General features: G+C 51.1%; 5 protein-coding genes across 5 annotated transcripts; 2 read left to right on the forward strand and 3 right to left on the reverse strand.

The window, feature by feature from the left end:
• Positions 1 to 73: 73 nt before the first annotated feature.
• Positions 74 to 926, reverse strand: K489DRAFT_411075 (uncharacterized protein; the record flags this gene model as incomplete). Its single annotated transcript, XM_033607773.1, has 2 exons — positions 74 to 454; positions 516 to 926. The coding sequence occupies 2 exons, from the start codon at positions 924 to 926 to the stop codon at positions 74 to 76; spliced, it is 792 nt and encodes a 263-aa protein (XP_033458669.1).
• A 535-nt stretch (positions 927 to 1,461) lies between these two features.
• K489DRAFT_371619 (alkaline phytoceramidase) lies at positions 1,462 to 2,575 on the reverse strand (the record flags this gene model as incomplete). The annotated part of the gene is made up of 5 exons (XM_033603252.1): positions 1,462 to 2,051; positions 2,108 to 2,254; positions 2,306 to 2,366; positions 2,405 to 2,438; positions 2,496 to 2,575. 5 exons carry the CDS (start codon positions 2,573 to 2,575, stop codon positions 1,462 to 1,464), a joined length of 912 nt encoding a protein of 303 aa, XP_033458670.1.
• A 780-nt stretch (positions 2,576 to 3,355) lies between these two features.
• Positions 3,356 to 3,838, forward strand: K489DRAFT_389502 (uncharacterized protein; the record flags this gene model as incomplete). Its single annotated transcript, XM_033606516.1, has 1 exon — positions 3,356 to 3,838. One exon carries the CDS (start codon positions 3,356 to 3,358, stop codon positions 3,836 to 3,838), a length of 483 nt encoding a protein of 160 aa, XP_033458671.1.
• Positions 3,839 to 5,269: 1,431 nt separating this feature from the next.
• Positions 5,270 to 6,061, forward strand: K489DRAFT_252380 (uncharacterized protein). Its single transcript, XM_033599971.1, has one exon. The coding sequence runs from the start codon at positions 5,488 to 5,490 to the stop codon at positions 5,986 to 5,988; it is 501 nt and encodes a 166-aa protein (XP_033458672.1). The 5' UTR covers positions 5,270 to 5,487; the 3' UTR covers positions 5,989 to 6,061.
• A 1,829-nt stretch (positions 6,062 to 7,890) lies between these two features.
• K489DRAFT_381622 (glycosyltransferase family 2 protein) lies at positions 7,891 to 10,239 on the reverse strand. Its single transcript, XM_033605170.1, has one exon. It carries the CDS (start codon positions 9,807 to 9,809, stop codon positions 8,226 to 8,228), a length of 1,584 nt encoding a protein of 527 aa, XP_033458673.1. The 5' UTR covers positions 9,810 to 10,239; the 3' UTR covers positions 7,891 to 8,225.
• Positions 10,240 to 15,789: the final 5,550 nt, after the last annotated feature.

Here is a 15,789-nt window from a genome sequence, read left to right on the forward strand (position 1 = left end):
TCCACGCGCCAATGAGTCTTGAGTTGATGCTGACCTACGCTAGTCGAGAGCCGAAACTTTTGGGCTAGGAGTTTTACAAGTGCTCCGCCTCAAGTCCTTGATCAGTCATGGCTCTAGCGACCTCCGCGATGAATCTGTGGTGGTCAGACGCTGATTGAGTTTCGCTGTCCTCGCTTGCTGGATAATCCCATGCTCGCTCAGTCTTGGATCCTAGTGATTGCAATAGATCCCAGAACGTCGAGTGATTGTCCTGAAACACGGCGTACAAATTCAACAGATTCCGGAAAAATGATTCGAAGTGTTCGTTACTCCGCGGCGTAGTATGATTTTTGAGGAATTTGCCACGGAATGGTTCATCGATGAGCTCATGCTCAACCTTAGGACGTTTGTCGCCCTGCTGGCTGAGGAAATCTCTGGCGTTTTCAAGATCTTCTGCTGTATCGAGTAGGTTTTTCTTTTCTTAAATTTCCTCAGAGTTTCTATTCTATGTTCTGTTAGAAAAGGCTTGTGGGTACTCGGAGGCAGAAGGTCTCGTACATCCAGTGGCGAGATCCGTATGTGGCTTTATCGACTTGCTCAAACCGGAACATGTGCCGTGAGTCTTGCTCGATGGCTTGCCAGAAGTCTTGCACCGTTTGATCAGATGCACTTTTCAATGAGTGTGTCTCTATGACATGTTTCGACTTTGCATAATTATAAAAGCGAACATCAAGTGCACCCAAGAGATTTTCGTCTGGTGCCATGTCCAATCTCACGCAGCTCGATTGCCCTGCGAGTATCAGAAAAATTGCGACGTGATTGGTGCTCAAAGAGCCTGTACGACCAGCGGGAAGGCCAAGACTGTATACACCCACGGCAACTTCCACCACATGTACTGGAAAGGCTTCCAGCACTCCTGCGCTGACGTCAACGTCCTTGGTGTCCATATTTGTGTTGAAATTGCGATCGTTGTTGATACATCTTTGTCAGGTGGAGGTTTCAAGGCATATGTAGTCGTCAGCGCTGGCATTTGTGATACATCTAAGTGCTCTAGGTATCACTCGGAACCTCCTCCTATACGGTAGGCATTACATTCCAAACTCCAATTACCGTATGAGATACAAGTCTTGCCGCTTTACGCTACACTCCTTTCCGCTTCGTCTTCGTAAGTCTGGATGCGCCAACGTCATTTGCTTTCTGTCGCATTCCAAAGACAGTCGTCTGAAATCTTGATGGCATAGCTGGGTTCGCTCCGTTGCATCCACAGCACTTGAACACAATATAGATCCCAGTGGTTGTTCTGTTCGGCTTTGGAAGTGTGACATGTGCCAAACGCTTGGAAAGGTCCAGAATTAAGGCGACATGATGAGGTGATTCTAGAATGATTTTGCTCGTCATGTAGACGCAGATGCCAGTGTCTAAGAGGTACCGATAGATAAGATAGGATTTCCGTTTCACCAAGGATGGCACGGATATCTCGAATCACCGATTCTTGTATTGCTGATTTTTGCTCGTTGTGCCGATGGCGCTTCCACCAGCAGCGATATTCCTCAGCACCTGTCTCGACGGCCACGCAAAGCCGACTCCCTGCGCACTCTCATCCGACTGAGAGGTGAGGTACTCGATGATCGCCATTGAGTTATACGCCGTGATACTGGTAAGTATATGCCAATAACCATGGAATTCCAAGGCGATGCCCCATGGCATACCCAATGCATGTTTCCAGCGAGTCAAAGTCCCGCAGAAGTTAACATCAATATTCCAGAGACCGTATGCGAGCGCAGCGCAAAAGGAGCCAAAATGCACTAGGTTGGCGAGCTTGCGTCGGTCGGTCTCAGAGGGCACGCGCGCTGAGATAATGGACCTTGTCTTCCAGGTAATCAGGATGACCATACCAAGGAAGAGGATAACATGTAAAACAAATTCGTCCGCGACGCAGTGGTAGATGAAAAAAGGTACGAGGACACCGAGGATTAAGGCAGTAACTTTGCGCTGGGTCGCTAGAGGTTGCTCAAAAGTGAAGACGCGATGCATCACGGTGCCAATGGCAAGATGCATAGACAGCTCATCGCCTATGGAACAAATGTGTCAGAGAGGTAGATGCAGAAGATCTCGGTCAGCTTCGTACTCATCTGGGTGTGGTATTTGAGACTGGTATGGTACAGGCCGGAGAAGATTCCGACGCCAATCAGACCCCAGTATGGCAGATTGACGACATCGAATATGGTGACATCCTGTCGCTTAAAGCGTCGAAGACCATGAATGCCGTATAGAACTAGGTGCTGGTCAGAAATCGTGTGGCGATGATGATGTTATTTCAGCTGACTGTAGATGGCGCTGGTGATAGTATTCCAGAACTCGCCAATGTATTTCGTGACGATGTAGTCCTGCCCACCATCGTCAATATTCACCGCTCAGTACTAACTTGGACGTCACGTTCGCGCACCTCCTCGCAGAAGCTATATGGCAGTCAGCCTTTCGACTCGATCGAGATCAAATGTCATTTTGGGCCGTACTTTACAGCTGATGTCTGAGGACCCCAGATTGGATCAAGCGCTGGCGGACCGTAAGAGATCGACCACTTCGAGCCTGCCATCTCCAATCACGAACGCAGGTCTTCGCTCGCTCAATGCGGAGTGTATCGTCGAACTCTATCTTCTATGGAAAAGCCACCGACTAGAGATTTCTTGTACGAGAACTCCAAAGGGCAGCAACAGCCACTGATTCGAATGTACCTAGGTATTTAAGGTATCATCGACAAGACGTTCACTCGTTGACAGAGACTTGAGGTTTGTGGCACAGCATTGGTGAGGTGAGATCTGTGTCTGCCATTGACAAGCCGACCCAAAAGCGCGCATTTGCTGGGCATCTGCGACCAGGGTTCGTACTCGGCGGCAAGGGCCATCATGTCTTATCTGTCAGGCAATCTCGCATGTCCGATTGACGCGTAATGCTTCTGCAAGCCAACAACATGCTCCTGTGCGCATCCAACGTGCAGCACGACAATTGCACTGCGATTGATGAAATCACGATGCTTGCCCTTTAAGCAAAAGCTTCTAAGCTTCTACCTTAATGAATATTGAAACATATAATCAGTGGTTCTACCAAGCTCCGGCTGGAGCTTGTTGATTACGTACACACGTCATGTTACATAAGCGCCCTCGCTGGCCTGGATACTTTGGTACCTAAGTATCGGCACAGGATGCGGTCATCGATGTGCTGCTCAATAAACCATGATCAAACAAATTGAAGAATGAAGCGCGAGGAACACCAAACGAGGGGTTGGAGCATCAAGAAAGAAAGGACGACAGATGAAGAGGACCCATCGTCAGAGGCAATGTGGCCGACGCCATCCAAGACTTCTACAAGCATACGCATGTCCTATCGCATCGGTCGAGGAGAACAAGGCGTCTTGACTTTCGAACCCTACAAATCCATTCTGCTGCCTCATTGGCGCTTCAAGACTGTTCCGATCGCGTGTGAATCCTCACAGACGTTGCGCAAAGCATTCGACTTCTATATCGATGCACAGGATTTCGTGGGCGCCGACATGGCGCGCAAATTCATCCAGATGGGAATGACACGCGCGGGGAGGTACGCCAATCGTGCAGGCGGACGCAAGTATCAGAAAAGTACCGATGGAAGCGGCGAGAAGGTCCTGCTGCCGAAGACCGAAGGTCACAAAGGTCAGGAGGAGAAGCGAGAAGCGAGTGACATTTTCCGCGCGGTCTGGATGCGATGCAAAGACGATGAAGGATATGTGAACCTGAAACATATCTGGACCAAGGAGCTCAAGGATTATGAGCGCTCATCGAATATTAAGAAGGAAGTTGTCATCAAGAAGGAGCAAAACGATTGACCGAGCTCCTTCTACCGGTTGAGATCGCCTCCAACAATCACGCTTGACGACCATCGGAGCTTCATATCCCAGAGTGAACCAATGATGGTTCACTGCAGCTCCAATATGTCTCAAAGGTCAAGATTACATCGACTCTCAGACGAACAGTCGTCGGGCAGTCTCTTGTGGAGTTTGAGTGCTCATTGATAGACACGTCTAAGTGTACTCAATTCCTGATGAAGAACCACTGCGACTTGCCTGCTGTTGGCTGCGCTGGGGGTATCTGGGCTGAATCAGGGGTCGAATCCACTCGATCGAGATCTGCTCATCTTTGGTGCTGAACCCTCTGCCATGACATTGGCGGCCCATCGCATGGCCTCCACGCTGCAGGACACCACCACTCCACGTTGACAGCGGGAAGCCTCAAACCCCAAGTTTCTACTTCAAATTCATGCGGCTCAAGTCATAGTCGGGACATTGGAGCAGATCCAACTCGCAACTAGATGCAGTCCTTCAAGTATAGAACATTCTCCGAAGCACCGGTGCATTCATGGTCGACGGCCGGCACTTGATAAGCTCCATCACAGGGATAATGTCCTCAACAATTCTCAGCCGCTTTATTCGGAGAATTCCGTGCTAGAGGAAGATCTGACGAACAGTCCTTCTCAGCTGCGATCGAACGCAACACGGCGCTTGCCCGGCCAAAGATCCCACAAGGTCCAGTCGTTCCGATATTTGATCGTGAAGGACATCTGATGCTCGCAATTCAATACACGTGTTGCTTCCGAAACATTCTGTTGAACGACTAATGCTTACGCCAACAAGTCCTTCGCTCGACAGTCATAGGTCGGGCCGATGTTCATCAACATACATACCATTTGAACTCACGCCAAGCATCCTTCTTGTTGAAACCTCAAGCAATGGTTTCAGCTCCGGTGCACGTTTCATACGGGAAGTGCCGCAGTCGAAGGATCGCGAGGCTCGGTGAGCGTAGAGCAGACGCCACTCAACGGAAGATTCGGAGGGGCACCATGGGAGGCGGTGATGGGAAAATCCCACATTCTCGCCGCGGGCCTTCTCTCGCGGCACGAATTTCCCTTGGCGAGCCTGCGCGCTTGAAGGACGGTAAGGTACTGTACTTTTACTAGCGGGACGGAGAATTTCCTTGCCTCTAGACGGAAACCGCAGTGGCTCGACGTCACGATGCAACGTACATGGTTTCTCCACACTTCCATCAATCCCAGAATGATTAAACTTCAAATTTCTCCTCAATCGCGCAAGAGGAACACGAGAAGTGGAGTCGCAGAACCGCGTTCTGCGCTTCCGAGGCCCTCTTCTCCAACACCACGACGATGGAAGACGAGGATGACAAGATGGTCCGTGATGGTCCGTGATGGTGATGTTGATGGGAAGATCTGCGAATGTTGTCGATTTCCCCTCATTCTTTCCAACGTTCAGACATACGAGAGAGGACCTACTTCGTCGTCCCATTGGAGGGGCGGAGCGAAGCGTGCACGGTTGATGGGAGATCTCTTCGACAAAGCTTGCACTTCTCGACGACCCTGGTCACTTGGCAAGGTTTAAGATACTGCCAAGGATGCCATATAGAGCTTCAATGTCAAGCATTGCAATAGTCTGGGTGATGATACACGAGAGCAGTGTCATGCAAGATGCTTGCTAGACAAGTGAAGCGGCTGCCTGCAGTGGCATCCATATTCAAGAGCGGCGGCGTTCTAATGTCGCCATTTCAGCCTCGGTCGCGGAAGAGATGGCTGCGTTGTAGGCATCCACGATATTGTACATATCCATTCCCTCTTTGCCATGATCGATTATCCGTCAGGAACATATGCGAGGCTATCGTTTTGCGGTGTAGCTCGTCATCTGTTTCTCCGAGCTGCGTGAAGGGCCGACGACATGAAAGTATGCCAAGCACGCCAAAGCCGGATGCGGCTTCATGCGCCCGGAAGACAATTGCAGATGATCGACGCTGCAAAGACGGGAAGATTCATCAAGTGAGGGGGGAGAAAGCAGGGAAAGAAGGCGGAGTGAATAGTAAAGTGTCATTAACGAAAAAGACGTTGGTGGTGGGAAAGTCTCGTCTGCACTCCGCAACTTCTCCACGCGTGGCGATGATCATGGCATCTTTGAAGAAGAGGAGAAAAAAAAAGTGAAATCTAGTGATGAACTTTTGATTGGCATACGGCCGTCGGTCTTTCATGTGAATTTTGAAAAGAAAATGTCTTTTTGCAGATCTTCGCGCGAAAGATAGAGGTGAAGACGGCACGAAATGTTGAGGAGCGGAGCTTGAAGATCCTCTTCTAGACATCCATGGCGTCCCATGTACATAGACGATTGTGGAAAAAAGGCGGCTCTATTGGTTCACTATATTCAAAGGCTCTGACGATCTCATGCATCGCGATAGTAAGTGAGGATGCGTGCAGACACCAGCTCGGAGTCGACCGAGGACCGTAAATGCAGCTGAGGATGATCTTCATGCGGGCAGGAATGGGGTTGTGGTGGTGTTGGGCGTTGGGTTGTGGATTTTGTGGAATGGATGTTTTTGTCAGTGATCGTCGTCGTCGGCGCTCCTGCGGCGGTGCTGTGGTGTTGTGGTGGTGGTGGTAGTGGACAAAGACCCGGCAGCAGTGGGTGTGGACAAAGGCATCGACCGAGAGCCGTGGGCGCTGCCGGATCGACAACACACACTCAAGAACTGCAGTAAGAACTTTATTCCTCCAGTGCATACCATCTCCACTGTGTCCACTGTGGATCTATGCATACCGCCAACGACGCACATGTCCACGATGGTACACGGAGATATTCAGACAAGCACCATCTTTGACAAACTCGATTGCATATGCCCAGCCTGATCAAAGCTTGACAGGATTGATCGCCCGGCGCGGAGTGGGATTTCGCCTTCTCGGCGACGAAGGCTTGTTGCGCGCGCTGGCCGAGAGACTCCATATCGAGTATGTGCAGCGACGATCACCGCGGGACCGAGTACTCTCCCCACGCAGCACGTGTCTTCGCGACGTCCGCAGCGCGGTAGGAAATCGTCGCGAGGTTTTATCTGTCATTGCAATATCTGCCCTATGAGATGTTTTGCACGCGTAACGAAAGGCCCCACTGGAATCCAGCTCACAGTGGAGTCCATACTTCGCGTCTTCCGGCACAGCAGGAGGGACCAAGATGGTGAAATTCTTCCATTACTATAGGGTCCAGACTGTAGTCGTACGAGGGGATTATCGGTAGGAGCTGCAGTGTTGCACCGCCGCCCACGTATTGTGGGCTGAAGAATGCGCGTAGGACGAGCGTCATTGATGGGAAGATCCTCATTTCGATCGAATTTTACGTGGGTGAGGAATCAATCCTACGAGATCAAGTCTGTGATATCACGCTGCTGTGGTAGGAAGGTCCTTCAGGCACCGATAAGGACAGGGAACAAACACGCCCGGGTTGGATGTTGTGCGCTGAACACTGCATTGATTATTTCCGGATGCAATCACGCCCTGTCCTACCTGTGGTCCGGTGCACACACGTGCAATCACAGATCGGATGCATTCCCATCGTGCATTCTCACATTCTGTCCATCTAGTATAATTTCCAAATGAAGTGCTTTGATTATGCAGTTGATGAATTTGTGATGAGATGGTGAAATCACCAGTGTTTGATGATGACGATAGGGAGCCATACATCAGAGCAGTAATGACGACACTACTTTTTTCGAAACAACTCCATCATTATCATCATCATGATCGCCAAAAGAGGGAGAAGTTAAATCGTGCACTGGGCAGGCATGTCTCATTATTATAATCCAGCGCAATTTGTCAAATTTGCGGGCGACGGTATGAGCAGCGGGCCAGATCTGTGACGCCGTTGATCTATGGGCAACGTCCAATTTCCAGTCGTTGTGCTAGGTTACCAACAGCTCTATAGTCGTTGCGACTAGTCGACTGCCGATCTCAAAGCTCACACAGCAGAGGAGGAGGATGACTCGGATGTGATGCGAACAATCCACGGGTACTATGGACAATAGCTAGTGTGAAGATAACTATGGAGTGAAATGGAGGTGTCAGGAAATGTCTGATGAATAATTTGATAGAATCATAGAATCGTTAAGTATGCCTGTCTAATGCGGGATATATCTATGTGAGGCCGTAATGATGGAAGCGCCTGCGAGAGCTTCCGGCCCAGGGACGATGCGCAATGCATGTCATGAAATGTAGAATCAGAGAGAAAACTCCTTCCGGGCGTGTGCTCGGGCGTCGGGCGACTGTGCCGACGATTACGAAATGTGAAGAGTACGAAAAAGGTTATTGATGAGAAAATGAAGATCCGTCCAAAACGCCGTCGCTAAACCCATGTCAAATTGAACGCGCAAACGATAGTACTTCCGATGAGGGAATGTCTATTTTCTCGCGGTCGGGTTCCACTTGGTGTACTTGCAAATCTCACGTGCGTGCGCGAAGAGACCCATGACGGCCATCAAGACGAGGTAAGGCACGTAGATGATGCAGAAGACAGTCATGGAGCGCCATGAGGTGAACTCGGAGCGGACCTTCTCGGTGAAGAAGAGGGTCATGGCGAGCGCGGCGATGGTGGCGAAGAAGAACCATTCGGCCATGGGGTAGCGGAAGAAGATGAGCTTGACGAATTCCTGGACGTTGTGCGGCCAGCTGGTGATGATGAAGCTGATCACAAGGCAGGTGTGCTGGGTGACGAGGTAGTAGGAGATCTCACGGACGAACAGCAGGGAGAAGACACCGAAGCGCTCGTTCATGGTGCGTTTGCCGCCGGGAGGGTTGGTCCAGGCGAGAGGCATGTGAACGATCGAGGCTTGCGTCCAGCCCTGCGCCCACCGCAGTCGCTGTTTCCAGAAGGCACCGAAGGAAACGGGCGCCATCTCGAAGGAGGTGACATTCATGTCGTGGACAGCCTTCTTGCCCTCGCCGTAGGCGCGGAGCGCAGAGTCGATATCCTCGCAAAGCATTTCTCCGTGCATCTTGTGGCCTCGGAGGAGGTCCGCCTTCCAGTATCCGTTGCTACCACAGAAGAGACCGAATCCGAACATTCGCTGACGACCAGGGTGAGAGATGGCGTAGATCTTGTCGAACTCGACGGCAATCATCTTGGGGTAGAATCCCTCGTTGGTGTTGTAGACGATGCAGCGGCCTTGGACGATGTCAACGGTCTTGTCCGCGAGGAAGCGCTCGGCGGCCCAGCGAGGATTGTACGGGTGAGGGCAGTGGTCACTGTCGAAGATGGCAATCACCTCGGCGTCGGACTCGATGTTGAAGAAGTAGTTCAGGTTGTCGGCCTTGGATTTGGAGCCGGGGACCTTGATGACACGGAGGTTCTTGTACTGTTCAGGCATGAGCGCCAGCTCGCTCTCCAGAGGTTCGATGGCCTTGGGGGTGTTGTAGACCAGGTTGATGCGGAGCTTGTTGTCGGGGTAGATCAACTCCTCAAGAGCGTAAAGGACCTGGTTGCGGATAATGTCCTTTTCGTTGGGAAGGTACGCAACAATCACAATGTCCATGATGGGGAGGTCTTTGGCTGTGCCGTTGAAGTCGCTGGGGAACTTGCCGCCCTTCTTGTCGACCTCAATAGCAAGTTTACGGGCTTCCCGAACGGGAGTCATTCCCATGAAAGATTCGATCACACAGGTGGCTGCGATGTAGAAGTTGGTGCACATGTAGAAGAAGTAGAAGACCTTGATCGTCTGGGCGTTGCATAGCACGAAGATCGCTGTGCTGACAATGAAGTAGGTCGTCACCAGGATGAAGGGCGTCCATTCCAGCAACCAGTCTGAAGCGGCCATGATGTAGCCTCGCACGCTGCGGACCATCTTGGACGTCAAGCTGGTAACACTCGATTTCTTGGGTGACATCGTTGAGCCGGATACGGAAGAATTTGAAGGAGCGTGGTGACTGGGCAGAGGAGTGATGTCGGTGGAGTATCCACTCTTCTCGAAATCTTTTGAGGACGACATGGTGATATAGACGTCGAGGATCGACTGGTCGAGTGAGCGTGGTGGAAGGGAACGACAGGCGTCAACGACGACGATGCCGACAAGTAGGTCAAAGGACACTACGAGAAGGAGTTCGCCAAGCGAAGGACGATGAGCTGCCGAGCAGGAAGGAAGGAAGGACTTTGTTGGATCGATGGTGATGAGAAGAGATCAATCACAGAATCAACGACAGCGACGGTGACAATGGGAAATTGCTGCTGCACCTCGATTGATGAACGACTGGGGAAGTCCTTGATGTTTCTATGTCCTCGAGGCCCTTTCATGAAAGCCATGACGGCGGCCGTTATATGTATCAACATAGCTTCACCGTCGCCACGGATGTTCGTGGCCAGCACATGTACCGAGCGCGGCCAGATGCGTGCTCCGATGCGTCCAGGTTGAGCAACGAAGGCATAGCTCGTACCAGGATGGATCGTCCTCAACGCGCAAAATAGGCCGAGGGCACTAAACACTAAAGGCCGCATGGTTTGAGCTCGATCGACGCTATGGAGGTGGAAGGAGGAGGGATTGGCTCGGCTGAATCATTGGCAGGCTCCCGGGCAGTTGCACTTGATTGAAAGCTTGATGTGTGTGTCTGTGTGTGTGGATGTGTGTGTGGATGAAAATTTAAATGATGGTCATCAAGATGGTGTGTCACCGTGTGTGGTGTGAGCGGGCGGAGATATGCTTGGTGTCGAACTCTAAATGACATGGGATGGAGAGCTGCATAGCACAGAACAGCACATTGTATGCGCGGAACGATACTGGGATGCAGGTCAGCGATCAAGATCCCTCGGACAGTTTGCCCACACACATACCCACATCCACGCCCACACTCCGACACATGGAGAGGCAAAGCATGTATGAAGATTCGAGACATCAACACATGCAGCGTTGTGATGAGTGGGTCCTTGTGGACGTTGCAATCGATGGCGATGATAATAATGTAGCAGTCAGTGGTGGAGATGGTGATGGTGGAATCCAGTACACAGTTGGGTACAAACAAGCACATGCGGGTAGGACATTTGAAAAGTGTAATTCCACTACAGTGACAGTGCATACATACAATTTACCTGTCTCAGGCACAGTCGGGATTAAAATTGTCGTTGTTTCACTCACGACCTGTGCCTGAGGCCTCCATTCTCCCATCGTCACATTGTTGTGTACATGCTGCATCTATCCACAGCTGCGATCTTGGCCGTTCGGCTGGGAGAGACGTCGTTATACCTTTCAACTGCCATGCATACTTGTCTGACAGGAGCGTCATCAGCATCTTGATGTTATGATGGGATTTGTTTTGATCAACACTGTCGAATCGTCGTGCCCTCCAGTGTCGTTCTGGTGGTGCTGGTGTGATGCCGTTGCTTCAGAGTTCAATGCCAATCGTGGATTTGCTCGTGTATTACGATTGATTGTGGATGTCCGAGGGAAGCTGAATGTGCCTGTGGAATTCAACTCTTGAAGATTGTGGCGCTCCTAGTCAGGCACCGTCGAGGAACGAGGCCCACAGCTTTCACATACCGCACAGCGCGCACACACTCACACACACAATGACATCCACACACACACACACACACACACACACACACACACACCCGACTTTCTGGTCTTCTCCTCCTCCACCTCCACTTTCGACAACCAGCGACAGGAACAAGGCACGCGGGCAGCGATCAGAGAACGCCACCACTTTCCCGAATTGGTAAATTGTTGTCCCGTGCATTTCCCGTTTTCTCCTCGCTATCTTTCCTGCTCGGGCTGTGGATGTTCTTCGTCGTTGTGGTCTTCCTCTCTACGGCGGTGAAATGACATTCTGCTGCATACACACGCGCGCTCATTGGCTATGCTGTGGTCTATAGGCACGCCTGATCTCTCATTATCCCTTCACCAAACATGATTAAAACCAACGCATTGGCATCATGGAACATTCTTTGTTCTGGAACGCAGTCATTCGAATGATCGAATGATCGAATGATACTAGTCACGATCATGACGGTGACGGTCCAAATAACAAAGGGAACCATCAATGATGAAACTCGCGCGGCGATCACGCCGTTCTCCCACGATGTGACCCTGCTTGTTGGGCGTGTCTCACTCAAGGCGATTGTCTCACTGTGCTTCATGCCTGGAGAATGCGTGGGCATTGTTACCAAAAAATTCCGCTCGGCATGAAAATTCCGTCCGAAACCCACGAATTGTCTGATTTGGACTGTAACAAAACTCACATCTGCACAGTGCACACCAATCATGGCGCCCGTAACAAAAACGCCATCCCGCGGCTCAACATTGTCGCAAGTCGCTCACCCCTCTCCACCAACCACGCGCTTCACGCTGTGTGTCTGCTACATCGATTCCGTCCTTTGGGCTACGCCGACGCTATGGACTTTCGGTCGGTCTGCGAAGCTGTCTGGAAGATGCGGTATCTTGCAGAAGACCAGAGCTCGGTCTCCAACACATGTCAATAGTCGGTAGCGCCACAGCGGAGAGGACAGGATCATTCTGAAGCATGTTTGCGTGCTTCGATACGGTCTTCGCCATCAACCCCGCCGCTTCGTCCAAGGCCAATCCGTGCTTTACATCTGACCGACCTCAACGCTTTCTGGTCCTAGACTGTCCTGTGATGTCCCGTTTCTGTCCTTGCCTGCTATATTCAAACTTTGTCCAGCCGCGGAGTGGCCCTCTCAACATGCCACGTTGGGGCCCGGTTAGAAAACAACGTGGCCGTAAAGTCAAAGGCATGTCTCTGTCACTGACTTGACTTTATCGCATAGCGCGGAAAATCCACACGGCCGCACCGTACACACGCTGAGACATGTCGCAACCCGTCAAAGATTATTTAACACTCACCTGCACAGCCTTGCCATCGCGGCCTCCAATTGTCTCTTCCAGACGAATTCCGCACAAGTTGTCATTCTCCGCTGTCTCTCCTTACCAGGTACAGCACTTGGTCTCGTGCTCATCTACGGGTCGGTTATGCGTTATTACTCCTGTGCCGCAAGCCTTCAACGTCATGGAATTCCGGGGTCAGCCACAGTAGAGATTGGATGTCCCGCTGGTGACTGAGGCATAAATCCGACGGGAAGGCCGCCGGACGAAGCCCAGAAGTTTGCCGAAATGCGGAGGTGCCGCCAGCTGCGTAGGCATGGCATCGGTGACATAGGATGGCACTGATGAGTGACATTGCTTCATGACCTGCATCGTCTCCAGTACACAACATCGCCTGATGCAGCAGGCCATTACTATGGAATCGCCTGATGATAATACGTTGTCGAGTGACTATCCGCATTTGTGTCAACCCGACGACTCCAATATTTTTATCCAACGCTTGTCACGTCAACCTTCGGAACTTTGGAACCTTGGAACCGTGGAAGGAATGTGTTTTAGGGTTGAAACATCATTTGCTAGGGTTTGGGTTGTCGTCCCTCTTCGCATTTGGGTTCTTCCGTGACAACGACACAGCCATCGATAGCTCACCACCTGGGCGGACTAATCGGCACAGATGTAAGCATACTTTACTCGTTCAATCTCTAATGAGTCTGTGTTTGCAACAACAAATGTGTCGCGCTTGACCGCGGTGTCCGCACTCGAGCAAAACCTAGGGTTCGATATCAGGATCTCGCAATCAAGCAATTACGATGTGAATGTTCCGTTATCCAGCGTTGCCTCATTCGCCGAGAAAGATGACCAGTGCCTCACAAAAGTCTGATAGGTACCAGCAGTATATCCACAACGCATCACATGTGTTAGAAAGGGTTGTGTTTCATCCACAATTGCGTGTATTTGTGATACAGAAACACTGTTGACTCGTCCTACGAGTACCAAGCCGCATCGATGGGCCCAACATGCAAGATCGTCACAACGTGGGATCGACAACGACGTAATCGCTCAACCGTTATTTCGTACCCCAGGTCGATCGGCCTCGAGCGGCGATAGATTTGATGCTTATCTCTACTCTGGCCGAATTCAGCTCGAAGCCTCGCACGTTTCTATAGAGCGTTTTTCGTACAACGACTCGCTCTCGCGTTAAGTGTCCCATGAGCACCTCAACAGAACAAAAGCGGCAACATTGCGGCCAGAAGATGGGTTAGCCTCCCGTGGCAGAGAACGAATTCAAAGCAAGCACGCCAGAGCAGTTTGTGATCGTCACCTAGCAGATCCACCTGAATGACCCACCTAAAAAGCTCTCAGCATCTCAGCGTATTATGATGATGCGATATCGGTCAATACCACAAGCTCGGACTTCAAGCAAACATACGAATTAGATACTCGCATTTTCGAATGTGGTCGTGGTATCAGTGATTATCGCCATTATCGTGTGGCTTGGTCCACAATTTTCCAGGACACGCCTATTCGGATCGTGGTGCAACCTCACCGCGTCTAATCAAATAGGATGGGCACGATCGCTCAAGTTGCGGCTCAACCGAATTGCGAATGAGGCAATGATCACACAGTACGCTTCACTCGAGATTGTCCACTTCCCGTGTTGTCGAGTCGTCTAGTCGACAATGCTCGCACGTCCAGACCAGCCAGGAAAGGTAATATGCCGCTGCATATGCAAGGCGTGGACTAGGTCTCGCCATGCCGGAAGATCCTGCATCAAGACCTTCAGATGTGCATTCACAGCTCGCGCTGCTAGGAGCAATCACCGGTGGTAGACCACAAGCTCACAGCAGTAATCACACGCAGCTCTCGCACGTGCATCACCCCATCATGACGTCCACCTGCTCTTAGCATAGCTGATCTGCACCGACGAGGAGTCCTTCTACATGTTGTATGACCAGCCTGGACATTGATGGGTCATGCCAAACTCATATAGATAAAACATGATCTGGCAAAATTTTCTTGGTGGATCGAAAACGTCACCACAACGCCTGCGATATGTAGCCGTGAATGATCTCTCAAGGCCTGATCGCTCCTCGGAAGCAGTACACAACTTATGCTCTAGGTTCAGGGAAAACGGGTCGGCTCTTTGCACTCGAACGCTTGTTCTCGAGCATACAGTAGTCGCGATCTTGAAAGGTGCTTATCGTAGCAGGATCCATAAACAACCCAAGAGGGACAATCCCCACCTTGAGAAAGTTCACGCTACAGCAAAGCTGATGGATATCTGGAATGCGCGTCCCATGTGCAGTATCGATTGGGCCATCATATCTCACGCACTGCAGAGCATGCGTGTGGAGGCGTGAACGAAGGTTGCGATTCGTTCCATCTCACACCGCGAACGTGGTGGTACAGAACGTTGGTCTAGCGGCAGTTGTCACGTTTGCAGCTGATGAGCCGTGCAGCCGTCCTCCGCCAATTTCGCGATCCACAACGGGAGGACCCGTCCTCCTTGAAAGGACACGCAAATGCTGTTGCCTCGAAATCGTTTGCGTGGTCAAGAATCTTTGCCAGGTCGCAAAGCGAACCAATCATCATGTTCGAAGACACTCCCGCGCCAGCAGCCATTTGGTACCGTGTTTTGGGTCGTTGGTCACATCAAACGTGTGATTGAGCGCTAAATGTGAACATGGTCGAGGAATGCGATTAGGCCCGTCGAGGGCACAATAAGGTATCGCTAGCGTAGGCGCTGTGTAAACCTTCTGCCGCCTTCGCCTGTCAAAATGCCTGGTGTCGATAAATTAAAGTTGCGCTTTACAAATGTCAGCTTCGGACCATCCCACGTCAAAAACCCACGCACATCATCACATCTATGGAAAATATGGCGCGACGTCGGGACAGCAAGAAACGGCTCATAGATCGACTAGAACACGATCTGCGCACGAAGTTGTATGCTCGTGGTTTATTCAGAGCTTGATATTGGCTCTGCAGCTCGAAGAGCCGAGACCCGACTTCCGAACATCAGCTCCGAAGGGAACGGCCCACTGCTTCCACCTCAATGACAGGACCGAGATCTTGGGTGAGCGGCCCAGCTTACTGGTCTAGATCGATGCCTTTTTGACACGAAACTGTCGTTATCAAGGGC

Source organism: Dissoconium aciculare, assembly GCF_010015565.1.
Source record: "Dissoconium aciculare CBS 342.82 unplaced genomic scaffold K489scaffold_8, whole genome shotgun sequence".
Taxonomy (NCBI): domain Eukaryota; kingdom Fungi; phylum Ascomycota; class Dothideomycetes; order Mycosphaerellales; family Dissoconiaceae; genus Dissoconium; species Dissoconium aciculare.

Coding starts and splice junctions, on each gene's coding strand:
- K489DRAFT_252380 (XM_033599971.1), top strand. CDS start 5,488: ATGCTTGCTAGACAAGTGAAGCGGCTGCCTGCAGTGGCATCCATATTC.
- K489DRAFT_381622 (XM_033605170.1), bottom strand. CDS start 9,809: ATGTCGTCCTCAAAAGATTTCGAGAAGAGTGGATACTCCACCGACATC.